This window comes from Pyrgilauda ruficollis, unplaced genomic scaffold, assembly GCF_017590135.1.
Source record: "Pyrgilauda ruficollis isolate IOZ18807 unplaced genomic scaffold, ASM1759013v1 scaffold6, whole genome shotgun sequence".
Classification (NCBI taxonomy): Eukaryota; Metazoa; Chordata; class Aves; order Passeriformes; family Passeridae; genus Pyrgilauda; species Pyrgilauda ruficollis.
Window position 1 is genome coordinate 10,833,741 of NW_024527710.1, and position 27,648 is coordinate 10,861,388.

General features: G+C 47.8%; 2 protein-coding genes across 3 annotated transcripts; one reads left to right on the forward strand and one right to left on the reverse strand.

Annotated features, from left to right (window-relative positions):
- Positions 1–1,697: 1,697 nt before the first annotated feature.
- On the forward strand, positions 1,698–20,362 carry RAD54L (RAD54 like). 2 transcript variants are annotated; one of them, XM_041482954.1, is made up of 19 exons: positions 1,698–1,794; positions 1,903–1,989; positions 3,048–3,167; positions 3,905–3,965; positions 5,524–5,659; positions 6,431–6,500; positions 8,538–8,826; positions 9,240–9,364; positions 10,750–10,900; positions 12,050–12,176; positions 14,310–14,384; positions 14,803–14,933; positions 15,035–15,145; positions 15,292–15,415; positions 15,733–15,811; positions 15,917–16,096; positions 17,458–17,621; positions 18,762–18,966; positions 20,232–20,362. In XM_041482954.1, exons 1-18 carry the CDS (start codon positions 1,699–1,701, stop codon positions 18,961–18,963), a joined length of 2,328 nt encoding a protein of 775 aa, XP_041338888.1. In that variant the 5' UTR covers position 1,698; the 3' UTR covers positions 18,964–18,966; positions 20,232–20,362. The 2 variants fall into 2 exon arrangements, with proteins under 2 accessions (XP_041338888.1, XP_041338887.1); XM_041482953.1 differs by lacking the exon at positions 20,232–20,362 and having other exon boundaries at positions 18,762–19,655.
- On the reverse strand, positions 20,340–27,644 carry LRRC41 (leucine rich repeat containing 41). Its single transcript, XM_041482951.1, has 10 exons — positions 27,383–27,644; positions 27,211–27,297; positions 26,878–26,948; positions 24,980–26,111; positions 24,337–24,582; positions 23,316–23,480; positions 22,888–22,986; positions 22,296–22,418; positions 21,341–21,416; positions 20,340–20,575 (listed from the first exon to the last, which is right to left on the reverse strand). The coding sequence occupies exons 1-10, from the start codon at positions 27,507–27,509 to the stop codon at positions 20,341–20,343; spliced, it is 2,361 nt and encodes a 786-aa protein (XP_041338885.1). The 5' UTR covers positions 27,510–27,644; the 3' UTR covers position 20,340.
- Positions 27,645–27,648: the final 4 nt, after the last annotated feature.

Below are 27,648 nucleotides of genomic sequence, written 5' to 3' on the forward strand. Positions count from 1 at the left end.
TTGGGAATAAAATACTGGCAAATGGATGGACTTGAAAAAGACAGAGGAAAAAAGTAAAGTTAAGGCACTAGATATTCAGGGAATCTATGCCCACTTACACCTCAAGTCCTACAGATGCAAGAATTTGGCTTTGTCTTATATCCACTTTATTTTATGTTTTAAAGTTACATAACTGTATTAGTGTAGATGTTTAATACACTGAATAGTGAAATAGGATGTAACTGAGGTGGGGACACTGCCAAAGGGGCTTTCTTGATGTTTAAGAAGGTCAGTTGGGCAGCTGTGACACCAGTAAATTCTTGCATTTATTTCCCAGGTTTACCAGTGAAACAACCAACAAAGGGGAAATCCATCTTCCCCCTACTTCTTTTCCTCCTTGGAGGAGAAAGAAAAGACAAAGTCCTGTCAAGAGCTGCAGGCTGTTGAATATGTTGAATATGTTTGCTCTGCTGGACTGCACTAAAGGCCACATTTCACTCCCTGCCTGTCCCCAAGGTGATCCATGGACAATGTCTGGAGATTTATCAGCTTTCCCAAGATCCATTAATGCTGTCAGCTGCTGAAGCCTCCAGGACCCCACAGGCCCCGGGGGCTGTGCTCCAAGGCCTGTGAGCAGCACCTCTTCCCCACCAGCTGTGTGGGAATCTCACCCTGAGGAGGGTGCCTTTCCTATCCGGCAATGGGAGGGTTAACTGCACGTGTCAGAGGACTTGGCTCATCTCACCGAGTTGTTTGGGGTTTTCCCTGTGTAGCCAGAAGGATAATTTAGCTGTGTGTCTCCAAAATGTTGCGGTTTTGCACCCTGTAAAATGTCTGTCCTTTAAATTGCTTGCTGAGCACCAGCGCTCATTTATCATGTCAGCTGTGATCCCTGCAGCAGCAGCAGCCTCGCTCCGTCCTGAGGACTAGCCCCCTTCTCTTGGAAGGAAAACAAATCTGTGCTGAAATTGCTGCTGCCCTGAGTTTGCTTTTTTGCCCTGAACCCTCACAAATCCCCGTTAGGGTGCTCCAGAGAGATTTTGTCTTTGTTCCATGGGTGCAGAAAACAATGCTGGCCCACAATCAGAGGTTTTGGGTCAGCCATCATGTCATACACAGTATCGGTAACGTCAAACCTGTCAGAACAGGAAAGCTCGCAAAATAACCTAATACTGTGCAGAATTGAGGCAAAACGGTAAAGGGACAGCTGCCCCCTCTGCACTGCTCTTTCCTGGGTGCCCAGGGTCCCCTGCCTGCCCTCCACAGCAGCCAGGGCTGTAATTCCTGTGCTGCAGCCATGGCCCCGCTGTCCTCCTCACACCTCCGTGTGGAGATGGCTCCCGGCACCTCTCTGCCAGCACCCGAGCTGCTGAAGAGCCAAAGAGCCGGCTCAGCTGCTCGTTCCCTTGCGCTGATTTCCCTGCTACAGTCTCACAGCCTGGCTCTCCTGTGGCGCAGCCTCTGTGGGCCAGCACTGCTCCTGCTTGAAGGGAGCAGGATCTTCCTTCGGACAGAAAAAGAAATAGCTTTTTTTTTTTTCATTTTCTCTCCCAGTCTCCCTTTGAACACCTCTACTTGGCACAGAAATTCATGATAAATCTCAAGTCCCATTATTGATATTGATATATATAATCATTTGCATTTCTTTGCCGCACGCTCCCTCCGCGGAGCCCCGAGCGGGTCGATGCGGCTCTGGTGCTGCTCGGCGCTCTCTTGGCCATGCCTGTTGGCGCGGGGCGGAGCCGACCTCGGCGGTTTTCCCGCCAGCGGCGCGCGCGGGCCGTTGCCGCGTCCGCGCGCTCCCGTGAGGCGATGGTGGGTGCTGGGGTGGGGGGCGGACCGGACCGGGGATCTGTGTCTGTGTCTGTGTCTGTGTCTGGAACCTCCCGGCCCCTCACTGTGTGTGCTGTGCCTCTATTCCAGAGGCGGAGCCTGGCCCCCAGCCAGCTGGCCAAGAGGAAGGCGGGTGATGAAGATGAGGAAGAGGAGGAGGACTGGCAGCCCCCGACGGTGAGCGAGGGCTCCCGGGACGTGGCCCCCGTGTGTTGCCGGCCCCGTGTGACCCCGCAGCCGTGGGCAGGGGCATGCGGGGCGGCGCTGCGTGCGAGTCCCTCCCCGGTGCCTGAGCCTCCGCATGCGCTGCGCACCGCGCCCCCGGTTTGTGCTGCTGTAAAACTTCGTGTCTCGGCTTGTGGCTGGTGGAGGAACTTCGTTGTGTACAGATGGTGCTTCGTGGTTGTGGAAAAACTTACCTCTGTGAGAGCTTCGAGGGCTGTGTGAAAGGAAGGGTAACTGGGTAACTAGGAATAGGCTGTTCAAGACAGAATGTTACATATTTTTGTAACAGGACGGAGAGGATCAGTTTCACCGATTATGTGTAAGTGGCAGTAAAGATCTCGTTTAGGCATTTATAATGACACGAATCCCAGCCCTAATCCTAATTTACAGTAATGTTCTATGGCATACAGGTTAAAGAGTCTCATGCAATGTTTTCTGTGTCAGATCCATTTTTCTGTGCCAGCAGGTGGTTGAAACCGTGCCTCACACTGAAGAGGACTGTGTTAAATCAGGAAACAGATCAATAACTTACTTATTTTCATGCTTTTCTAAGTGTTTGAAATGTAGGGTTCAGTGCAAGGCCTTCCACCTGCATAACACCAGGTGCCATGGAGCCTCTGGGGACTTTGATGTAGTTTGTTCCATGCTACTGACCCTTCCTTTTCTTAATTCTGCTTTTGCTTTTGAGTGGCAGGACAGGACAAATCTTAGCATGCACAAGCCTGCCCTTTTACAGGGTAGAAGGTGGTAGTTATTTTCTTAACTAGGAGAATGCCTTAAGCTTCATGTAAATTAAACTTGAAGGTTCAGTGACCTTGCTGTGTGAGTGCTGTGGCAGAGGGGGTGAGTGATGGCTGTGTGTGCTCCGAGCTGCTCGGCTGCCTGGGCGATGGTCCGTGTGCTTTGGTGCTTACTGAGTGTGCCTGCAGAGCATCCTCTGAGCATGGCTGCAGAGCATCTCTGCCCTTCCAGCTACCCCTGGATTGTTTGGTGCTCGTTCTGTTTCCCAGGGCCGGAAGAGGCAGAGAGCAGCTGCTGAGACAGGGAGTGGAGAATGCTACCGGTCGCCTTTCCGCAAACCCTTGGCTCCGCTGACCAACAGACCCCAGTGCCTGGACAGCAGTCAGCACGTGAGTGGGGTTGCTGCTGCTACACACACACACAGCTCACTCAGCAAGGAACTCCCAGTGCCTCCATGGCCCCTTTTAAACTGAGGCGTTATGCAGGCACAAAGTCTTGGAGAGGCTTTTTGCCACCTCCAGCCCTTTAATGTTGATGGAGCTGTGCTGGGGGAGCTTGCTGTAGTGGGAATCCTGAATGAGGGAGTTCTGTGAGGCCCAGGCAAAGGACAGTACCCAGAGGTGTGAGTTGCTTTCCAACCAGGTGAGTCAAATGCTGAGTGCCTGCCCAGTTCTCTCTGGGCTTCCACTGCTGGAGACCAGATGCTGGAGTGGCTGGGTGCTTGCTGATCCAGCATGGATGTCCCTGCAGTGGTAACCCAGCTCCTTTACAGGAAATTAGTTGCCTGACTAAATTACCAAGGCAGGGGGAAGCAATAAGTTTTAAAGAAGTGAAAAAGCCAGTGGATTTAGGAAGATGGGAGCTATGAAAAATCAATTTCATTTATTAGAAAACCCAAAGGAAAATAGTTTTGAAAAGCAGAAGTGGTGAAGGAAATTGTGCTGAATTGTTACTTTCTTCCTTTTGGGTAGTCTTGAAAGTAGTTGGAGTTGAAGCTTGAGTCGATTAAATAGAGAGACTCTGGGTACTTGGCAAAACTGAGTTCTCAAAAAATGTCCTGGACTTGCTTTCTTGAGCAATCTCTGATTTCAGACTTCTGAAATGTGTTTTCTTTCTGAATTCCTAGGAGGCTTTTATCCGCAGTATTTTGTCCAAACCCTTCAAAGTCCCCATTCCAAATTATAAAGGTAAGATGAGGAGGTTTAAGGATTGTCTGTGTTGGCTGACTCGGGTAAAACAGATGATGCTTGGGCCTGTCAAATATATCTGTGGGGATTATTGTTATTTTTTGCACTGATGCATATGTTTCAGAAATCCTGACTTAATTTTGAAAGAAAAATACTGGCATATTAGCAAAGTCTTCATATTTCTTACTAGTGTTTAGTTTGGATAATCCTACATTTCAGAATTGGATTTTATAGTCTTACTGCTATGTATTTGATGTAGTGCCAGGAGATTTTACACTGTATCACAAATACAAAAGCAAAATGAATTCCAGGCCACGAAGGTTTATCATTTAAATAATGATGCTAACAGACAGAAGGCTGTGGTGAAAAAGATTGTATGTGCCAGTTTTATTTCTCCTTGGCTTGGAGTGTTGAGCCTCAAGGTGATCTTCAAAACGAGATCATTTTGAAGCTCAAAGTCTCAGCTGGTTTGAATCAGTGAAACATAAGATCTCAAAAACAAATGGGCCTGTTCATGTCCCCTGCTTCCCCTTCACCCTCCAGCTGAAAAACTCAAATACAGATCAACCAATTTCACTCAAACCGTAGTTATAAAAACGTCTGTAAGCAGCCACTGAATATGGAATGACAAGCCCCAGAAGAGTTTAGCAAAGCTCGCTTCTGGAGAAGCGGGTTTGTCAGGAGGCTCAAACAGAACTGCTGCTTTCTGTAGCTGTTACCTTGCTCTCTTAATTGGGAAAAGGGACTGTTTCTTATGCTCTTTCTTTCTTGTTATTTGTGCATTGCTGCCTCAGCTTGTACACTCCTGTTTTGCAAGGAGCTTTAGTAAACAGTGGACAAATAGACTGATTGAATCTTTTCTCGAGCAAAATCAATCCTGGGAGCACAGTTGCCCAAGTTTTGATGGGAAAATGGATTTTTATGTATGTTCTTGTGTTCATCTCCATTACAAAACTGTGACATCGAAATACAGTACTAGGAAAAGGGACTCATGCTTGGTTTCTGCTTTTCAGAGAAATTGGCTCCAAGGCCAAACATCTACTATTGCTCAGCAGAGAGAAAATAATACCCCAGAGCAGGTAGTGACAATATGATGTTGGCTGTGGTGCTGTAGAATTTCATCATTATTAAAGATCAGTTCCTGACCTTGCATCAAAGATACAGCTCTGGCTAAGTCTGGGTTAGGTGACCCCAAAAGAGAATTTCACCCAGCATATTCTGTATGTAGGAGTGTATTTGTTGGGCTGTTGAGATGTACATTGTGGAACCCTCCTTGGCTTTCCAAAAACTAGAACAACCACCTTGGGTAAGCAGTGCCATTGCTCCCTCTTTGCCTCTGTTCTGTTTTTTCCTGCCGCAGAGCTTCCCGCTGTGTGCTGCCAGAGCGCTGCCAAACAACATCCCTGCTTGGGTTTGCTGTGTGCACCAGCTGTGCGTGCACCTCCACTCCAGCACCCAATTAATTCACTGTTCCTAAGTGTAATCAGACTCTGCTGCCAGGCTCTGCTTGCTTCCAGGAAGATGTTGTTGTTTGAGCTGTGCCTTTGTTCGATTTCAGGGCCTCTGGGCTTGCGCTCACTGGGAGTCAAACGGGCAGGACTGAGGGGTCCTCTCCATGACCCATTTGAGGAAGGAGCTCTGGTTCTGTATGAGCCCCCGGTGCTGAGTGCCCATGACCAGCTGAAAATAGACAAGTGAGTCACCACCTGGCATGAATGCTGCAGCCCTGACCTTTTTCTGGGTGTAGGTTTATGTGCTTTTCTCCCAAATGTGTTTGAGCTGGGGTCTGATCATCAAGGGGATTTCGATTCCAAGTATTCTGCCTGGATTTGTTCAGGTATAGTTACAGTCAAAGAAGGAATGTACCCATGCTGGATTGTTTGTGTTCTTTCACTGACTGTTCAATCTCTCATGCATCAAAAATTTAAACCTGTTGCAGGGAATGAGCATACACGCATGGAGAAGTTGCTTAGAAAATCTCACAGCTTAGTCATTAGTTAGGAAACGTCAGCATCTAAGGACAAGCAAAGAGAGATGACTGTCAAATATTAGGCTGCCTACTGGTTTTTATTCTGAAGTAGTTTCTTTTGTGCTATTGTTATAACTTAAAAAGGCTGTCAATTGGATCTTCATGGACAGAGGGGGGTTTCTCTCTACAGAAATTTAGTTACAATATTGTCATAGAAACAAGAAAAACAATACTGACTTTTTAACGTATCTCTGAACCACATTCTGCCCTTGTTTTAACCACAGCCCATCCACATGGTTTCATGGATGTTTCAGACTGTGGGCAGGTCTCTAACTTTATTCTCAAAGCTGAATTAATCAATTTTTTACTTTCTTGTTTGAAGTTACTTCCTCTGTGCCACAGGAGAGTCCTCAGTATAGCAGTGAGATTTAACAAAACCTAAACATGTGCCAAATTCCTCAGTCACACTCTCCTCTTCCTTGACTGCCTCCTGCAGGGACAAGATACCTGTCCATGTTGTGGTGGATCCTGTCCTCAGCCGTGTTTTACGACCCCATCAGAGAGAAGTAAGTTTTCCATTGGGACCTGAGGGTGTGACTGGAGGATTTGCTCGGTTTCAAAAAGCCACATTTCCTCTGCTGAAGTTGTTATAGGTCTGCATAGGCCTCACAGACTGATAGTCTAACAGACTCCAGTCTGTTGCAAATACCGAGTGAAGCATTTGCTTTAAGCATCCTCTGAGAGGCCTGAATGCTGACAATACTTCCTGTCCCTTTTCAAGCAAAGAGTTGGGGCTGAAAGTCCTGCTTTTACTTACCTTGAAGTCTGAAGATGTAGCTCTGCTGGGTGGAATTCAGTGTGGAAGGTGATGAGGTATAGTTGCAATAAACTGTATTGCAGCCCAGTTTTGAGTCAGGCAGGGCAAACTGTCCACCACTGTTTTACTGCTCAGTAGATTTGATTCGCTCTGCAGTCCCTGAGCCAGGAAACACTGAGGCTCCAATTTCTGGTACCACAGTTCCTAACAAAATGTAGAGTAGGGTCCTGCTTCAGTGTGCTTTGTTTGGAGGCTGCCTTTGGTAGGTGTGAGCTGTGCCTGACCTATGCAGACTTGAAATTTGATGGTGGAGACTGCCAACAACATTTTATGTTGTAAATATGTGCAACATTGTAATATGGCAGCAGTGGCTACAACTCTCCAAATATCTGATATAGGCTTCTGGAGAACTCGTAGTTCATCCCAGATGCAGTATATTATCATTTGAGCCTGGAGGGAGCACAGATGGAAGCTGTGATTACTGATCTTGCAGGCTAAGCAGGTAAAGCTAGATGTGTCCCTGCATGGGAGATCTTCAGATGGCTGTGAGAGCATAGTAGGCTGCTCATGGCTTGTAGTTTTATCTCAGATCTGGTAATGAACCTGTGACCTGTTTAATGCTCATCTCTGTCTACATGGCTGGAGGCACTCTGCTTTTGGGTAAGCTGCTGCCTGCAGGTGCTTTTGTCAAGTAATCAAAGTTGTGTTGGTGTCCTAGGCACACTGGTTTTATTGGCAGGTAAATGTTAATGATAAAGCAGTTTCTGTTCTAAGCTGACTAATAAGTCTCTGCCTGCTAGGATTCTTAAGCTGCTGTATTCAGCTGATGCTCCTACGTAGCTGTACAGCTCTGCTCCAACTTTGTTGTGACTTTTGCCCAGGTGCTGGTTCTGCAGCAAAATGCAGTCTTATAGTCAGTAATGTAGTTCAAAATTGTTCAACTGGCTTAAATAAATTCCATTAGCCTCTTACTAAAAGTCTTAGAAAGAAAGAAAAGGACTTGAAAGTGCAGGTCAAGGTGCTCCATCTTCAAGCCCTAAGTAGTGGAGTAGAGAGGATGAATCCTTGCAGGTGTTTAGCTTGTACATTCCCAGCACAATGCCCTGATTTTCTTTAACTCTCATCATCACATGGTACAGGAACATTTTGAAGTTTGTCTCTTCCCCCCTTCCCCCCCCTCCCCTTTATCTCTCTCAGTGATGTGTCAAGGCCTAATGCAGGGCTGAGCTCTTCTCTCACCATGTGACATAGGTTAAAACCTCAGCCCTGTGTCTTTTCTAAAGCTAAATCTGCTTTGGACCTTGAGCCCCCAGGTGAGTCACAGCTTCTAGGCAGAAATGATGAGGGCTGATGATGGTGTTCTGGGAATTATTCAGACAGCAGAAACAACTCTACTTGCTCTGATTTTTTAAAATTGCCTGATTTGGTGGTATTAAGATGATAAACCTCTTTGAGATGATTGATGCATGTTAGTTCATGGCCAGGCCCTGTCTAAGGCAGCCAAGGGTAGAAATTTCTGGGAATTCATGTTCAGAAGTACAAGAAAAATGTAGCAAGATTTTGTGCATGTTGTGAGGTACATGTTGGCACCAGTAGTGCTGTTTCACTCCAGATGTGGCAGCATTTTAGCTGTGCCTCTGTCTCATTAGAGCACTGCATGTCCCCAGGGATGTGTGTGCTATGCAGATCTGCTGTTTGTTGTGCTACCAGCCCTGTGCACTGTGGTAATGAAGTTGTCACTCTGCTGATGTCCCCATCCTGCTCTGAGAGAACAATTTTTTGGCAGGGGGTGAAGTTCCTCTGGGACTGTGTGACGAGCCGGCGGATCCCTGGGAGCCATGGCTGCATCATGGCAGACGAAATGGGGCTGGGCAAAACTCTCCAGTGCATCACACTCATGTGGACACTTCTCCGGCAAAGCCCAGACTGCAAGCCCGAAATCGAGAAAGCTGTGGTGGTGTCTCCCTCCAGCCTGGTGAGAAACTGGTACAATGAAGTAGAGAAATGGCTGGGGGGAAGGATCCAACCACTGGCTATTGATGGAGGCTCCAAAGAAGAGATTGATCGTAAACTAGGTACAGAAATGTTTGCAATCTGGGCGTTTGGCTGGTTGGGGTCAAAGTCTTGCGTTGGAAGAAGGCTGCAGCAGCTCACATGAACATCTCTGAGCAGTCACCGGATCTCTGCAGACTGATGGCTGTCTCTCAACTAGCGTGTTAGATCTAACCCTTGCATGTTTGGTAATAGTTGAATAGTTTTGTCATAATCCAGATCTAAATCTAGTCAGGTGTTAGGGTAGTCCCAATGCTCCAGGAAAGGAGGCAGAAGGGACATGGAAATGAGAATGGGTATATATGGGTGGAAGGGTTTTCATAAATTTTTAAGGCAAATGTTTTGCCCATTTGACCTGTTTTCTATTCATTTTCCTCATCCTTTTTTTTTTTTTTTTCCCTTTCTTCCTTTTCCCTTTTCCTCTTCCCATCTGCAGTTGGATTTATGAACCAGCATGGCCTGCGAGTGCCTTCACCCATCCTGATAATCTCCTATGAGACTTTCCGACTGCACGCTGAGGTGCTGCAGAAGGGCAGCGTTGGGCTGGTCATATGTGATGAGGTACGGGGGCACCTTTAAGGGGAATCCATTCCTGCTGTTTTCTCAACATCTGGGTGAAACTGGATATGCTTTCTTAAAGGAGAGTGGACAATGGGGTACAAGACTTAGCTATGGACAACACCCATTCTGGTGTTTCAGAGACTCTAAGTAAGATCAGCCATACTGTGTGAGCCTGAATGGGAGAGGTGTCTTCATGAGCTAAGATATGAAGAAAATCCAGCTGGTGGGAACTGCACCCACTTGTAGGTCCCTGATGGGTCCCTACTAGGGCCCTCTCTATGTGAAATATGTACCAGAAGGGAGGTCCATGCCTGGCTCTGTTGGTAGTGCCCTGGCTTACTGGTTTTCATGCATTGGTGTGTGTCAAGCTCTGCTTTCACGTGGCCAAAGTGGAGTTGTTTTTTCATTTGTCATTCTCTATTTGTGGTTATAGGTAGTGACAGCCAGAGATGCTTTGAAGGACAAAATAAAACAAGTGTCCTCTGCATTCTTGAAATGATCAGGCTGGGACCTGGCAGGGGTTGAGGTATCCTCTGCTGCTGGGTAGAAGGGATTTATTAAATAGGGGTGCCACCCAGTGGTTTGGCTTTGTATTTGCCAGAGCAGTGCCAAGAGGGCCTTAAAAAGAGTGAGTGTCCTCAGGAGTGTAGCTCTCACAAACCTTTTATCTACGAGTCCATGACTGCCCACACCCCTCAGTGCCCCTGGAATGAGGCTAGCACCTAGAGAATTTGGGAGCCCATGTCCTTGGCCTTGTGGCTTCTATAGATTTCCAAAAAATACTCCCCTCTGCTGCAGTCTGGCACTGATGAAAAGCGTCTTATCGCTTGTGCTTTGTCCTACCCAGCACTCAGATGCTAGTTAAGTTGCTTTTCCCAGGCATGAGAAATGGGGCCTCTGTTCAGATTAGCACTGTAAGAGGTGAAGAACCTCTTTTTATTAGTGTGCCAAGGTCTGGCAGTCCTCTGTATAGGTGGTCTGGGTGGTTTGTGGTCTTGACCTTGAGTGAAACAATTTTACTGGTCCAGAGTTCAGTGCTTGTGTTGGCAGCTGAAAACATTCCCATCTCAGAACAGGAAACAGTTCTTAGAGTTACAAGTTGTATTGTATGATGGTTGTTATTTTCATGGTAGACTTTCTTGCCTGGGTGGAGCTCAGATATTCCTGGTCTGGGAAGCTTGTAATGTCTTGTTTCCTCACATAATGGCTGCAGGTTTTTCACTAGATCCTTGTCCTTGAGACAAGTCTGTTGCAACACTTACTCCACTACGAGGAATGGGAAGAGTGGTGAGATGCCTTTTATCAGTGCTGGTATGGCTCTCCAAGCTGCTTCCTTACAGGGCCACTGGATTTATCAGCCTTATTCCTTTTCTGTTTTTTTACAGGGCCATAGACTGAAGAACTCTGAAAACCAAACTTACCAGGCTCTCAACAGCTTAAACACACCTCGACGAGTCCTTATCTCGGGCACCCCTATTCAGAATGACCTGCTGGAGTATTTCAGCCTGGTGCACTTTGTCAATTCAGGCATCCTGGGTAAGAGATGGATGTGTGGGAGATGGGAGGGAGGGCAAGGTGCTGGCCAAGCTTCCCTTGATGCCAGCAAAAGCAACAATTGAGATGTTGGTGAAAAATCATGTCAGGGGTTTGTAACTGGATGATCTCTTAAGGTCTTTTCCACCTCAAGCCATTCTGTGATTCTATGAGACTTAGTCTCTTCCAGTTTGTATCCAGAAAGCCTAGGTCAGGGTGCCCTGTTCTAGGGGCTGTGTATCATCTGAGCTCTGTTTCAACATGATTCTAATGCAAACTACACCGGTCTAACAGGTATTTTGGAAGGGGAATCAATTAAGGTAAAACGAATATGTGACACTGAGTGCTTCTGTAAATTATTTCTTTTTTCATCTCTCATGATTGTCTCAGTTTGTTGGGCATCCAATCCAAGAGGCTTCTCATTAATTCTAGTGCATGCCCAACTCTAGTTAAACACAATTCATCAGATTCTTAGTCTTGCAAGCAGAATTTGGGCTGTGTCTTTTTCTGTTCAGCTGTTTTTCCCCCAGGAGTTCTCAAGGAAAGGATGGAATGAGGTGGTAGATGTTCTACATCTGCTTTTTCTGTGTGCTTCAATTTTGGGTAGTAATTACAGGGAGCTGATGGGATTTTCACCTGTCCCTCTTGACCTGTACTTTGGGCAAGATTACTGTTCCTGTACTTGCAGTTCGTTCTTTCTGAGATGAGGTTAATGGTGTAACTACTGCAGCAAAGCTGCATGCACTCAGTAGGCATTTTTCTCACTTTCAGCCTGTGGCCAGTAATAAGCAACTGATTACAGATAATTTTGGAATAGGCACAGATAATGCCTGTGCTGTTGTTTGCAAGAACAAAATCTGGGAATAAAAGTATAACAGGAATGTGAGCAAAAGCAGTATGTGTGTGACTGTTGAAGTAAAATTCTGTGACCTTTGGCTTTGCACTGTTGTTGGAGTACAAAATTATTATCTGTTAAGTTGATTTGTCTGCCTTGTATGAGTCTTTCTTGGCTAGAAAAAAAATACAGTCTTATGGATGGGATGAGGGTTTGTTTTGTCTGCTGGGCCCGATGTTTGGGATGTGGTGGCTGTGGGATGCTGATCAAAGTTTCTTTGGTAGTAGTTGTCACCTTTTCACTCCCGTTTTATACAGGAACTGCGCAGGAATTTAAAAGACATTTTGAAATGCCCATCTTGAAAGGAAGAGACGCAGATGCGAGTGAAGCTGAGCGACACAGGGGAGAAGAGAGGCTTAAAGAGCTGATCAGTATTGTGAACAGGTGAACTTCATCCCTCTTCTCTTTACAGAGCCTTTGCCTCAGCCCTTTGCATAAGCCCTGCTGTATTTCCAAATTACAGTTGTAGCTGTAATGAATTCTCTTGCCTGTTACATATATTTAGCAAGCAATTGTGCAAGTATTTATTGCCTGAGAAATCTAGGCAGTAAATAGGATGGAGTTTAGTCTGATAAATGGAACTGGCATGGCACAGCCAGCTGCAGTCACCCCCAAGCAGTACTCTCAGGTACTGAATTATTATTTGTCTCCTGTATTTCTGTTTTCTTCTGGGATCTGAATAATCAGGCAGCATCCTTTTATTTATGTCATCTATAAATGTAAGCTGGATCAGACTCGAGATCCATCTGGCCCAGATGTTGAAGAGCAGAAGGAATATAAGGAATGTTGATTGCCCAGCCCACAGACTAGCCCAGCTCACACTTACACAGTTTTCTTGGCTCTGTAGGGCTGATAGGACAGACTACAAGTGTTGGAGATGGGACTTCTGATCCCCAAAAAGCACCTCTGTGATGTGAAGTGCTGTCTTACTTCTCTTTGGTTGATTTATGGTACTTTTTTAAACCTGTTTTCTTTTCATGAATACAACCAGTTTATCCATATCTACTTGCAGTTGCTTGGCTCTCTTTTAAGAACTTTCTAGAAAAGACTCTTGAGTTCTCAGCATTGCTGGTGTCTTCAGGTTTTTTTCTGATTGTTTGTGGGTTTTGTTTGGTGGTTTTTGGTTGCTTGGTTTGTTTTGGTTTTTTAATATGACCTTTTGCAGCCATCACAAATACAATTCTGCAGTTCACAGTAATGGTAAATTAAATTTCACACTAAGTAGAGTCACTCCATAGAGACAGTCCTGACCTTGACTCACATCAGCTTGCAGAAGCCTGAGAAAAAAGAAAGGTTGGGAGGAGAAAAGCTTATTCCTTCTTGAGGTGCATTTATTTCTTTTTATAGTTGATGAAGAATGGATGTAAAAGTGTGTTCAGGAATGTCTGTGCCTGGCTCTGTTGAGGTCTTTGTTCTTTCCTTTATTGTGCTACAGTCATGATACACAAATAGGGAAGACAAAGCGCAAAAGTAGTAATAGATGAGTCTGTTGAATTTGGTAGGAATTGCAAATGGGACAGTGATGCAAAGACGTATGGAATCATAGAGGTAAGCCTGGAAGGGCCCTGGAGAATGCATCATTGCTGTCCTAAGGTAGAAGGTGTTAGACCTAAAGACCTAAACCGTCTCTTAACCCCCACCCAGCACTGAAGCACTTGCAGTTTTCCTAGGACACCTTTTCCAGGGCACCGCTGTCTTTGCAGTTAGAAAAGGCTCTTTATGTCTAACATAAATCTTCCTTACTGCAGTTTAAGCCTATTACTGTTCATTCTGCTGCTTATGGGTTCGGAGACCAGATTATTCTTTTATTTACCAGCCTTTGACTGATTTTGGGGTTGTCATATATCCCTGCTGTCTTTCTTCTATAGGTTTTGTAACATTCTTTTGATGCTTCCTGGCAGAATTGGGTTTCTGCACTTCTTAACTCTGGTTGCTCAGCTCAGCACTTTTTCTAGTCCATTCCACCTTTTCTGAAGTGTGGCAAAACCTCTCCATGGAGCATTTCCAGAGGCCAAATGTCCTTTCCTGGAATCTTGGGCCAGGCCATGAGCCCATCTTGGGTGAGGATGGCTACTGAGGACTAAATGAGGAGTTGCCTGCCTGTACTTTGGCTTATGCCCACAGTTTGTGGTGGGCGATCCCTGTACTTGTTTGCTGTCCATACTGCTGGTCTGTTGTAGCTCAAATTGCAAATGCTGTTGGTAGTCTGAGGAAGAGCAGAGTTTCTCCTGTGACTGAGCTCTCTCTGTGTAGGTGGCATCATGTCTGATCCCTCCAAATCTCATGAACCACATTGGAAGCCTTGCAAAGACTGTGGGTTATATGGGGCTCTGTACACAATGTGGATTGTGGGTGTCTGGCCTCTGCCATGTGTTGGACTGTCACACAGACCTTTGGAGAGAAAATATCAGTGGGTCTGTTGACCACATGAGGAATCATAGTGATAAAACAGAGTTTTATCAGTAAAAGTGATCCAAGAGTCATCCAAACATCTGATCTTAGTTTCTCTCCCTGCAGGTGTTTAATTCGGAGAACTTCAGACATCCTGTCCAAATACCTGCCAGTGAAGATTGAACAGGTGGTCTGCTGCAGGTACCAAAAGCATCTGCTGTGTTTGGGAAATAGTGGAAGCAACAGGAAGGACTTAAAAATTGCAATAAGCCCTTCAGTTCTTGTGGTGACTGCTTCCCTCTAGGAATGATGTTGTAGCCATGGGCAGTATGTTGCTTTTCCTCCTGTGTCACGACCCACAACTGGTGGTTCTGCCAGCCAGCTGGTGAGCTCTGGGCAGCTCAGACGTCAGAGCAGAGCTCCTGACTGTGCAGTCTCTGCAAGCTTCTCTTCCAGCTCTGGAGGATAGCAATACTCTTATTGCAAGCAGCCTTGAGGCACTTCTAGGCTGTCTGTGCTGTGACTAGAAAAACTGAGCTCAAAGGAACACTGTGTAGAGATGGAGCAGGGCTTTTGTTGGACTGCAGGCTGGGACTGCAGAGCTCTTGTTGTGTTTCAGACTGACACCTCTGCAGACTGAGCTGTACAAGAACTTCCTGAAGCAAGCCAAGCCAGTGGAGGAGCTGAAGGAGGGCAAAATCAGTGTTTCATCTCTCTCTTCCATCACATCCTTGAAGAAGCTCTGCAATCGTGAGTTGTTCACATGGGTTTGGGTTTTGCACTGTTGGTGGAGCTTTTTTGGGTCTTCCTTGTGCACTCTAAACAGTCTCTGAGCTCTGTTTATTCTTCAGATCCTGCTCTTATCTATGATAAGTGTGTAGAAGAGGAAGAAGGATTTATGGGAGCCCTGGGCTTGTTCCCTTCTGGCTACAGCACCAAATCTGTGGAGCCCCAGCTTTCAGGTATAGTGGAACTCAGCAGTAGAGATGAGCTGCCTAATACAGGCAACCACGAGACTGTATTTAGCATCTTACCAAGTGCCCCTCCAAGGAGAATTGGGAATTTGGGAATTCTGCTCTAGCTTTTTCTTTCTTTCCTTTTTATGCAGGAAAGATGCTGGTTTTGGATTACATCCTTGCTGTTACCAAAAGCACCAGTAATGACAAGGTGGTTTTAGTGTCTAACTACACTCAGACCCTGGATCTATTTGAAAAACTCTGCCGGAGCAGGAGGTTTGTCTTTGGGTTTTACTGCTTTAATCCTGCTAGACTGTACTTGTTGCCTATGGTGTAAAAGAACTGGCTATTCCTACGCTTCCTCTCAGCAGGAACTTGTGATCTGTCTTTTAGCTCAGGTGTTCCTGAATTGAAACCAATGTAGCTTGTGCTTTGTCTCCTGGGGTCACTCAGCAGAAAATCTGTGGCCCTCTGCTAACATTTCTAAAGCCCATTCTGTTGTTACAAGGCTGATGGTGGCAGATTTTTCTCTTTCAAGTAGGATGCTCTGAAGATGGCAGCAGTCTGGTTGTAGCAAATGCTGTATGTTCCAGGTATCTGTATGTGCGGCTGGATGGCACCATGTCCATTAAAAAGAGAGCGAAGATCGTGGAGCGGTTCAACAGCCCCTCGGTGAGTAGAACCTGCCAGATGTGAGCAGCTCTCCTGCCAGCTCTGAGTGCTGGGAGTAAAAGCATGGCTGCTTCTGCAGTCTAATCCAAGCCTGCCTTTTTCCAGAGCCCGGAGTTCATCTTCATGTTAAGCAGCAAAGCAGGTGGCTGTGGTCTGAACCTGATCGGGGCCAACAGGCTGGTGATGTTCGACCCCGACTGGAACCCGGCCAACGACGAGCAGGCCATGGCTCGCGTGTGGCGCGACGGCCAGAAGAAGATGTGCTACATCTACCGACTGCTCTCGGTGAGGAAAACTGCTCTGCCCTCCTCAGCATGGAGCTCTGGGTGCCAGCCCAGACTGCAGCTGCTGTGACTGGGGCCAGAAGGGAAAGAACTCTTCTGTGTTGGTGACCAGAATTGATTGGAACTTAATTGCTTCCTACCCTTAGATGTGTTGCCATGGAAAACCATGAAGGTTCTAGCTGGAGGGTCATTACTGCAGCCCTTGGTTTCTAGCAGTGACTGGCTTCTGAGAAATAGAAACAACTGTGGCTTTGCAGATAAGATGTTCCTTTGAAGTAATTTAGGCATCTGACTTCTTTAATTTCATGGGGTGTCTGATGCAGAAGTTGCTGTTTTTCTGTCAGGCTGCAGTCTGTTTTAGTTGGGTGTACGTGCACTTTAGAAACAGCAAATATGTTCCTGGAATTACCAGCAGCATTTGGGATGGAGCTGCCAGTGAGTAGATGGGGTAGCTGCTCTGTAGAGGAAAACCATGAAGGAGACTGCTCTCTTCAGGCTACTCTAACACTGTCCAGCAGTGCCAGTAGTGATTGCTGCTTTGAAGTGTCTCCTCTGCCCTTGTTCACCTCTCATTAGTTCAGACTGTAGGGTTTTTTTGTTTTGGTTTGGGGATTTTTTTGTGTAAGCTTAGGTTCCTTGGTCAATTACTATTTTTACTTTGAGAAAACAGACATTCTTTGCCCATCTTTTCTTAATGGAGTTCTTTTCTGACCTTGCTGCACTTGGAAGCAGGGAGCTCCTTTGCTTTTAGAAATAGGAAATCAGTCTGCAAATCATGACTAATTAGCCCCCTCCTTGGTGTTGTATTTGTTTGCAAAACAGATATTTTGCTCTTAGCCCAGCATGCTGTATTTCTAAGGCAAAAATCTTTCTGCACATCTGTTCTGGAAGCAGATCTCTCCCTCCAGGCAGGATGTGATTGATCTGTGAGTGGGTGAACCAGAAAATAGTGCTGATGCTCGTGTCACCCAGGGCTAGACCTCATTGCTGCTTCTTGGGGAGATTGTAGTTGGGATTTTTTGTCAGGGAGCAGCTGTAGCTGCTCAGCTCCTTTTCCTTCATGTCAGCACATGCTGGTGCAGTGTGTGAGCTTTAGCCATGAATGGCAGTTCTCCCTCTTCCTCATCTGTATCTCCACTGGATCCACTCCTGCAGCCACGGGGAAAGAGAAGCAGAGTTGGGTTAGATCTGCAACAAAACATGTGGTTGGAGTGCAGCTACTAAAACTTGCCTGTCACCTGTACTGGTGAGGCACTGAGTGGTCCTGACAGCTTAGTGCCATTTGGTCTGTGGCATTTTCCCCATGCAGAGCTCCTTTAACACCAGTGTTCCAACTGTGCTTCATCTCTGACTTGCCTGTAGACAGGGACCATAGAGGAGAAGATATTCCAGCGCCAGACCCACAAGAAAGCCCTGAGCAGCTGCGTGGTGGATGAAGAGCAGGATGTGGAAAGGCATTTCTCCCTAGGGGAGCTGAAGGAGCTCTTCACATTGAATGAGACCACCACCAGTGACACCCATGACAAGTGAGTATTCTGAATAACTCATGGCTGGGATAGCAAAAGTTTGGTTGTGTAATTCAGGGGTCTCCCAGGCAGCAGGAGGAAGTCCAGAGAGTGAGCTTCAAGTGTTTCTGCTTCTGAAGCTGTTAACCACCTAGACATGAGCACTTCCTTGCTGTCCTCCCTTTTTGTTATTTAGAAAAGCTGTGCTGGCTGGACAAGTGAGCAGACTACCTTGTAGCTGCCTGTTTTGGAGACTGAAATACTGCAGCTAATGAAAAGAGAAAAATTGATCAGAGTTGTTCAAATTGGTGGAGCCTAACTTGGTCCTTCCTTACTGCTCTTACTGGTGAACAAATGCTGAACTGCTTCCATCTAGGGCTTCTCCATGGGCTAAGGATTCATGAAGCCAGTGTTAAGTTCTGTTCTGGCAACTAAAAGAGTACTCTTCTCCATTGTCTGCCCTCCTCTCCCAGCCCAGAGACCTGTGGTATTATAGCCACCAGAAAGAGGACAAGGAGTGCAGGGGAAATGCTTCACTGTGAAAATTAAGACTCTTAATTCAGGCAAGAAGTGAAGAGGATTAGTTTTAAGCTGTGTCAAGGCTTAGCTCAGTGTAGGTATCCATTCTGCATGGTAACAGCCCTTGCTGACCTGGCTGCTGCTGCTGCTCTTTGTCTCCTTAAGTGACAGCTCAGTGGGGCATCTCCAAAATAGCCTGAGCACAACCTGGTGGCTGTGGTGGGTGCCAGGATGGAGTGTTTTGGAGCATGGTGTGCTCTTTGAATTTAGGAGTCCTGATGCAATACTAATAAGGTGTTAGCAGCAGTCACTTGAGATCTGCCTTAAGCAACATCCCACACCTTTCAAGAGAAACTCCTCCTGAACTTCCTCTGGGTCTTGCTGGACCGTTCCCAAATGGTTAAACATGAAGAGGGACTGCCATTGGAAACAGAACCCCCAGGTTTTCAAAATGTGTGAGTCACTCCTTACCTGTCACACACACACCAGAAGGTAGTTATCTGTTTAAATGAAATGCACCAGTAATTCAGAAACTGAAAATCCAGGGGAGTTAATCCAGATGTTGCTGGGCTGCAGTTTTGAGCAGCCCATAGGCAGGCCCAGCAGAGGAGCCTTGCACTGATCTTGCACTGACCTTGGCAGGATCAAGTGTCGCCGCTGTGTGAACGGGCACCAGGTGCGGCCCCCTCCCGACGGCTCCGACTGCACCTCGGACCTGTCCCAGTGGCACCACTGCGCGGACAAGCGCGGGCTGCAGGACTCTGTGCTGAAGGCGGCATGGGACGCTGCTGTCACCTTCACTTTCCATCATCACTCCCATGAGGAGCAGCGAGGGATTCCCTGACAGGTTACTGTCCCCTGTGGGGGCAAGGGCAGGCTCTGTGGCGCCTGCCGCACTTTGATCCTTTCCAAGGAAAGGGGCGGTGGGCAGCTGTGCGTGCTGGACTGGTGTGTGGCTGTGGGATAGCAGAACAGCGTGGCTCTGGAGTGGCTGCAAGGCCCTTGGCAGTGTTCAGTCTGCTGCAAGGAGTCTGTGGCTTTTTCTTTGCTGTTGTATTTATTGTGTGCCTGAAAAACAGCCCCTTGGGAACTGGGAATAATGGGACCTTGCATGCTTGATCAGATTTAGCACTGGTTCTCCTGCCTTTGATGTTTGTGCCTTCTACTCAGCCAGATTTTGTCTTCAGGTTTAAGTTGAGCCAGGAGTTTTATAGCACTTGATGTGCAGTCAGGTTTTTTTCTTTGACAGCTCTGGCTTACAGTTGCTGATCAAAACTTGCAGGATCCATTTTTGCTGTGAAATGTGAACCTTGCTGATTACTTGGGAACAAGAGGATTTTGTACAGGGGAAAAAAATTTTAGCTCATATGTTGAACATCTGGCCTGGAAGATCATGCAAGCAGTAGGAAATCAGGCTCTATTCCAGTAACTCCATTTCTAAAACCACTTGCTTTGTTATGGGCAGGATCCCCTGATCTAGCAGTGTTTTAATGAGATCACATTACATGACAGTAATAAATTCACTTTGGTACATTATGGGTCTTAATTATAATTTTATTATAAAAGTTACAAAATAACAAATTATTCAAAACCTCTGTAAAATGACTGCAGACAGTGGAAAAGGGCAGTGTGATTGCAAATAAACAGCAAGCTACTTGGTACATAAAGATTTTTTTGGTGTAAAGTACAATTTTCCAAATGGAAAAAGGTCAAGCCTGGGGGCATCATTAGCTTGTTTTCTACTCCCTTTAGTGGAGGGAGGAGTTCTTACTTCACAGACCACAGAATGAAGAAGTTGGAAGGGATGTCAGGTGATACTGTCCAATACCTCTCCTCAAAAACAAAATCACCTAGAGCTGGTTGCCAAGGACCACAACCCGATGGCTTTTGAGTCTCTCCCACACTGGAGATGGTTCTTGGTGAGACATTAGCTGAAACAACATGAAATTTGCCACAACACCTAGTGATGTAAACAGCTGTTTGTTCAGAAGCTCATTTGGTGTATGTCCCATTTATAACATTCAAAAAGATGGCAGAGTTAGATCACCTGGAAATACAGCTGTTGGCCCACATGGTCTGGTGTGTCATGGCAGTGTCACACTCCTTCTTCAGATGAACAGCAGAGTGAAAAGAAAAACTCCATACTGCTTGAACTGGGAAGAAGTCCCCACCTGTGCTGTGCAATGAGAAGGTGATGGGTTTCCTCCTGCTCCTGTGCCCCTCACATGACACTGATGTAGTCAGCAAAGGCCTGAGAGGAGTCCCACGTGTCGTTGACTACACTGCACAGGGCTTTGAGACGCCGCAGCGCCTCCTGCGCTGTCGCTGCATCCTGGTCCAGCCAGTTCTGGAAGAGGCGGAGGTGTGTGAATGGAAGCTGTCCCCCTCTCTGCTGGATGTGGCCTTCCAGCTTCTTTGTGAACTCCAGGAGCCCATCAGGTTTGATGCAATTTGAGCTTTCCAGTGAAAGAAGAAAAAGAAAAAAATAAACATTAAGAGTTGAGGCTATGATTCAAGCAATTTAAATTACTGTTCCTTCTAGTAACTGCCAGTGCAGGTACCTGAGGATGTTTCAAGGCCAGGTGCACCTTTTTTCAGCAGTACAAAATCTAAGCCTTTCTCATGAAAACCAAAACTGAGTATGAAGGGCTGGAAATCTTTTTAAACCAAGCTGGTAACAGCTACCAAGTTAAACTCATTATCCAGACCTCTTGCTACTGACTTAAGTAGACCTAGCTGTGGCCTTAAAATGTGGCAGCTGTCGACTCTGGACCAAGGGACCTGGCCCAACCTACACGTCCCAGTGCAAGACTCAGCAGTAAGTGATCATTTATCTCTGAAAATCTGAAGGGCATGTGTCAGATCCTGTTATTTCTAGGAGATTAAAAGGTCAATTCCCATATAGAGTTGTGTAAATAAATATCAAGTTGCATGCTGGATTTAAATCTTGTTAGGGGCACGGTAAAAATCAGGCTTCAATCCTGCTGCTGCAAACCAAAGCTGCTTTAAAGATGGAGCTTGATTCCTTCTAAAGGTGAAATGTCTCCAAGATCCTGGAGGTCTCTGAGGGTGTACGTGCACATTGCAGCATTCTCTGAGCTTTTCTTGGGCACACATTCCCTCAAGGAACAAAGCCATGCTTAGGTTCTCCTGCTGTCAGAGCCCAGTTCAGCTCTCTCCCTCCCAAAACAAGGAATTCCATGTTTAGAGCAGCAGAATACCTGACATCTAGCTGGCAGAGAGAAGAGGAGGAATCTTCAGAGAAAATATCTGCAAGGGCAACCAGCCTGTGATTCCCTGAAAGGGAGAAATGCACTATTAGATGCAAATCAGAAATGGTCTTAAAATTTAAATTGCCATAGGGCTGGGATAATAGTGCAGAAAAGGAGTCTGTAAGCATGTGAGTGCAACACAAAGAGCCCACCTCTGGACCCTCAGTGTGTCCCCCTCAGTGACATCAACTGAGTTCATCCCCCTGAGCACAATGTTCAAGGCAATGAAAACATTTGCTGATAGGGTATTTTGTGTCCCTAGAGAAATCATGCTTTTGTTTGTGAAGTCCAGATGCAGCTTTGTTTTAGAAATTACATGTATTCAGATTATCCCAAGCTTTCCTGTTTTACTTTGTTAAAATAACAGAAAACAGTACTCTGGGTTTATCTGCAATTAATTTCTAAAACATTTCTACTTGGCCTGTGATTTAAAAAGCCTATCACTTCTGTAAATTCTTCTTCACTTCTTTGACACAAATCCTTCTTTACTTGTTCTCATCCCTCCAGTGGCTGCCAACAGCTCTTGAGACACAAACTGCCCAAACTTGGGCAAAATCTGTGCCTCTGAATCAGAGGCAGTACATCTGATGCTGGATCTGTTCCTGCTGAAGTCTGAAGCAGACCAGTGTTCAGTCAAATCTGGAGATCTGCTGGAACTTGCATTTGCTGCAGAGAAAAGCAGCCATAATTCCTGCACAGTACCTTGGTACACTGCTGAATGCAACTGAAATTCTGCCTTCTAAAATGGATCCAGTGCTCCTTATTTTGTGAACTAAATCCCACTGTTCCTGCCCAGGGTAAGTTCAGCACTGCAGTCAGCAGCTCTCAGTGGTGCTGACTCCAGCCCCAGAGCTCCCTCCAGAGAGCTGCTCCAAGGCCCCTCTGCCACGCACAGCGTACGCACCAAGGCGGTTCCCGGGCAGCTTGAGGCTCTTGAGTGATGAATTTCTTTTCACTGCATTGATTATTTCTGACAAAAACTCAGCAGTAGAGCTTTCAAACAGCCGGCAGAAGGAGAAGGTGATTTCTATGAAGAAATGGATTTACAGTATGTATGAGTATTCCCTGTGCTTCAGTATTCCATAACTGCATTCTGCAGACAGCTCCAGCCCCTAATCCACAGGCAAGAACAAAGCTCCCCCAGCAGTGGATTGCATACAACAGCACTTCTGCTGTGTCAGGAGGAGAGCCAGATCACACCCAGGCAAGTGGCTCTGCCAGCTCACCCAGTTAAAGGCTGATGTGCTCTGCAGGTTAAAAATATTTTATAGCTGAGACTGCAGACACTTCCCTGCAGGATTTGCCAGCAGCTCCTCTGCTCCACTGGCACAAAGACAAGCACGTTCCCACTCTGACAACACCTGCAGATCTGCTCCAAATGTCTGTGACATTGGCTAAATCTTACACATCCAAAGATCCCCTCTTAAATGCCAACCAGCCAAAAGCAGCCACCCGCAGCACCTTTCCAAGCAATAGCACCCAGGAGCTGGCTGTACCTTGTAGGCCAGGATCCTGAAGCAGAAGCAGAACTTCTTTCTGGTGCTCAGCCAGGTTCACATCATGAAAGCTCAGTTTCTTCAAATTTGGAGTACACTCTAAAAGCAAAACAAGTTCTCAGGTAAAGCACTGCATATCCTTGGGATAAAAAGACTCTGACCCAGTTACCAGCTAACCAACAGAAACTGACTTAGACTATGCTGGATTGTGGATAATTAAAAAGGAACCATTGTGCTGTGCAGGATCATCCACATAACACAGCACGGGGGATGGCTGACACCTGTTTCCTTTTCTTGGGAGACTTCAAGGATGTCCATGCTGAAGAGAGGGACCCACCCAAACTGGCTTCATGCTAGAGGATGGAAGGCCACAGCATGGAAGCTACAGTGTGTGCCCCAGTGATGCTGCCTATCAGTTAGCAGAGTACCTTTGAGCACCTCCAAAAGGAGCCCGAGCTCCTGGGGGCAGGGCAGTGTGGCACTGTCAAGGGACAGCTGCTGGAGGGACTTGGACGCCTTGAGCACCGGCAGCAGGAACGCAGTGTGCAGAGGTTCCCTGGGGAATCGGATCTCCAGCACCTCCAGGCAGCTTTCTAAGGGAAGAAAAACAATGAAAGAGTTTGCTCTGGAGTCTTCAGAGTAGCTACAGCAAGCAGGAAGCCTGTATGCCCAACACCACCATCCTTTAGGCTGGTAGAAACTGCCTATGCACCATGCCCTGCCCTGAGGAGCTCTGGCAGCTCAGACCTGGGGTACATCAATGGCTTACAGCGCACTCCAGGATTCCTGCCAGATCACAGGGCCACCAATTTCTACTGTGCTCACCAATGCTTGAGAAAAGGTCACCCTTTAAGGCACAAGCCAGTCAGTGTCTTCCCAGAGCACAGGTCTTTCCTGACCCCACTCCAAACTCACTCAGGCTTTGCTCACTGCTTTTCTGGCAATTCAAGGGCTAAGAAGAGTGATGGGAGACCTGTGAGCTGAGCACCCACTGCGGTAGCTCTCAGGCTGTAATCCAAAGGCTTGGGCAGTGCTTTCTCCTGTGGTATTGTGATGATCAAAGGATGCTTGCCCTCTGCTTAAGGGTATGAGGCTTACAGCCTAACAGTCAATGGAATAGACAAAGAGGAAGCTCCCAGTCAATTTACAGATCTGGTGGGACAGGATGCCCATGGACAGTCACAGGTAGCGGGTTGTGACTGGCCCTGCACAAAGCTGATATTGCAGCATGCTGGGATACAGCAATAAAACATTTTCTCGAAGATTCCAGCTCCACAGAACACCTTAGACTGGAAAGGACAAACTGCAACAACTACTAAATCAGAAAGGTAAGGCTGTAATTGCCTAACAACAAACCACCCTGACAGTGTTGAGTGAAGCCTGTACCAAGCCTTTACAGCTCTACCTGCCTGCCAAGTCCTGGCCATCACTCAGAATGATGATTCCTACCTGGGATTTCTGCCTCGCTGCAGCTTGGACTGGCCTCTGGCCTGCTGCCCTCCAGCTGGTTTTTGAGGTCGAAGCTGACCGAGAGCGTGTGGAGCTGGGGAAGGGCGCTCAGGATGCAGCGGACCAGCTCCATGCACGGCATGTGGGAGAACATGTCGCTCACGCGGAGCACGCGGAAGCAGCACTCTGGGTGGCGCGACAGGGCCCGGAGCCCAGAGAGGATGCAGGAGATGTTGGCATTCAGGCCTGGAACAGCATTTGTACAGAAAAGTGTCAGCTGTGTGTGCAGGCACTGACACACAGAGCTGGAGCTGCAGCAACAGCAGCCCAAGCCAAAGGCTAAACTCACAGACCGCTTTATCCATGCATCTTTAAGCTACACTCTGTGCAGGGGAGATGCACATCTGCCTCTTCCCTTTGCTCTCTCTGAAGAACGTTTAAGCACAAAGCCAGGGGCTGCTCTGGGACAGACGGATCCCATTCTCTCCCTTAAATCCTCACACTCCTTAAACATCTCACCCAACACCTTTCTCAAGATGGGGCACCAATACTCCTACAATGCCCCTTCCTGTGAAAACTAACGCAGGGTGAACCCGAGCAGTAAGCCAGGGCTAGAAGGAAGTGTCCCATTCACATCACTGACCATTGTAGGACAGAACCAGGTTTTCTAAAGACACCCAGGAGCTCAGCAGGTTACTCAGAGTCCGACACGTCTCCCCAGTCAAAGGAATGGAGAACAATTCCAGTGTGGAGACACTTCGGAAGCGGTGAGCAGCTTTCAGAGAAAGGGTTCCAGCAGGTCCTCCTCTTTTCTTACAGCCAGCATGGCCAGTGCATGGAGATCCCGGGGAGGAACTAGTCCAGTTCTCAGTGCTCTCTCCCTCTGTGGTCCTGGTTTTTTCCAGTAACCCTGAATTATCCTCTCTAGCAACAGTAAAAACAAAATCATAGAGATCTTCTGGGTCAGCATAGTGTCCCCTGCTCCGTCTGAGACAGCGACGTTTCCTCCCCACTGCAGGTTTCTGCCATCTGCGTGTCTTTCGAGGAATGGGGTGACAGGACAGCTGCTCTGAGCTAGAACGAGGGGAAGAATCCCCCTGAATGCTGGTGTGGCCACAGGGCACCTCGCTGCTTGTCTCTTCACGTGCTGGGTTTTGCAGGGGAGGACTTCTGGGGCCAGAGAGGACAGAGGCCATGCAAGCATCAGCCTCTTTTGGGGATCTCCTCTGGTTCTCAGCACTGCTCCCCTCCGGCTCAGTATTACAGCCCCTCTCTGCTCCCCCCTGTGCTGACTCTTGGCTTTGGGCTTTGTCCTCCTCTCTGCAAAGGCCACACGGGCTGCCGTGATAGGTGAAGGCATTTCCTGAGCGCCAAAACCCAGCACTCATGGTCAGGATGAGAACGAGAAGAACCGTGTCGGGAACAGGCCAGGAGCACATGGACACCTGGCTGACAGAGCCGTGGTGGATCAGCCGGTGAAGGAGCAAAACCAGCGAGCGCCTGATGGACTGGTCACAGGAGAGGAGGTGCTGGAACTTCAGGACCCGCAGGGAGCCAGCCAGGTTTTCCAGCACTTTGTGGTTGTGCTCAGCAGTGAGCTCCACGGCCCCCTGGAGCATGTTGCAGAGGGTGAGCTGGGAAACGTGCGGGGAGCTGTGCAGCAGCGGCGAAAAGTGACGGTCATGGAGGCGCCAGTCAGAGGACACGTCCAAGACACCATGGAGGACATTGGAGAAGAATGTTTCAAGGAACTTCTTCCTCCAACATGTTATGCTCTGCAATTGAGCAACAGAGTAGGAACAAAAAATCAGCATTCATTTTTCTTGTTCTTTATATGTTAAATTATTGCTGTCTGCTACCCTGGTGTCCAAAAAAACCCCTTCCTGCTAGCTCCACTGAGACCACTTCTCTAGTTCTCAGCATCCTTCCTCAGTTATTCCTTGAAAACCTGAGTGAATCCTATTGCTCTCTTCATCCTCCTGGCCTAATTTAAACACTCAGTGGTTTGGAGCTGGACCATTTTTTTTTTGCCTATTAAAAACCACGTCACCAGCAATTTTCTTCCAGCATCTATTTACTGACTGTCATTAAGTTAATGATTCTTATAAGATGATGAAGCAATGAAGCTGCTTCAGTTTTTCTACATAAAACTATTCTTCCAACTCACAGTCTTCTCTATTTTTCTCATGCTTTCTAAAACATCAGCTTTTTTTTTTTTTTTTTTGCTAGTGTAGGTGTAAACATAGAAGATACTGTTTTTGGCCTCTGTTTCAGTGAGAATCTCTAAAGACAAAGATTTGCTCTTTTGCCAAACTCAGTGTTGGGAAATGAAGGGTGTGGCTGTGCACTATGCTTCCTTTATAAATCCCATTTCCCAAAATGTTTGTATCACCAGGGTGATGCCTTGGTCCGGAGCTCTACGAATGCTTATAAACACGTGCCAGGAATTGACTGGAGGCAGCCAGAAAGAAAACCTCATGGAAAACAGCAGAAACAGAGTTCCTGTGTCGAGCCCCTTCTCCCACCAGAGCGTTTCCTCACCTCCGAGTTGGGCGGCCTGGTTTTCATCACATCGTCCCACAGCTTGCGCCAGATGGGCTGTGTCGAGAGGCCTGGGGGGAAGAATCATCAACCGGGCGCTTTCACCCCTCTCCCAGTGTCCTGCTCCGGAGCTCGACAGGATGCCGGGGCCCAGCCCGAGCCCGCCCGGGTGTGGGGTAGAGCGCGGTGTCCCTGGGACCCCGTGGGTCGGGGCTCCCCTCTCCCGCCGAGGGTCCCTGCGCTGCGGGCCCATCCCGCCACTCTCTCACCCCAGCAGTTTCAGGGGCCCGTCCCTCCCGCCGGGGGCTGTCCCCACGGGATCGCCGGTGTCACCTGCTCTCCGCGCGGCGTCCTCGGCCCGCTCGAGATGGAAGATGGTGAGGAGAGGCAGGAGCCCCCGCAGGAGGTGCCCGGGCAGCGCTGCGGAGAGCCAGAAGGAGAAGGCGGCAGGGTGCGGGCGGGCCCGGACCCCGCGCCCCGCCGCCCCGCGCCGCCCGCGCCTTACCCCAGACGTCCCGCTCCAGGGCGGCCATGCTGCGGCTCACGGCGGCCGCGCTCAGCGCGAACAGGCTGCGCGGCCGCTCGGCCGCCATCACCGCTTCGGGCACCGACCGCCCGCCCCGCGCCGCCATATTGGGGAGCGGCTACAGCGGGCGGCCATGTTGGGGAGGTCGGACCGAGCAGCGGGGCAGACAGAGCGGCGGTAGCAGCCCGATCGCGCCGGCTCCGGGGCCGAGACACGTAGGAAAAGGGGAAAGGAAACGCGGGAGC

Coding starts and splice junctions, on each gene's coding strand:
- RAD54L (XM_041482954.1), top strand. CDS start 1,699: ATGCCTGTTGGCGCGGGGCGGAGCCGACCTCGGCGGTTTTCCCGCCAG. Junction 10,901..12,049: donor TGTCAATTCAGGCATCCTGG/GTAAGAGATGGA, acceptor CGTTTTATACAG/GAACTGCGCAGGAATTTAAA. Junction 14,934..15,034: donor CTTGAAGAAGCTCTGCAATC/GTGAGTTGTTCA, acceptor TTTATTCTTCAG/ATCCTGCTCTTATCTATGAT.
- LRRC41 (XM_041482951.1), bottom strand. CDS start 27,509: ATGGCGGCGCGGGGCGGGCGGTCGGTGCCCGAAGCGGTGATGGCGGCC. Junction 26,949..27,210: donor GGACGCCGCGCGGAGAGCAG/GTGACACCGGCG, acceptor TCTTCCCCCCAG/GCCTCTCGACACAGCCCATC. Junction 26,112..26,877: donor CCAGGCCGCCCAACTCGGAG/GTGAGGAAACGC, acceptor GCTCAATTGCAG/AGCATAACATGTTGGAGGAA.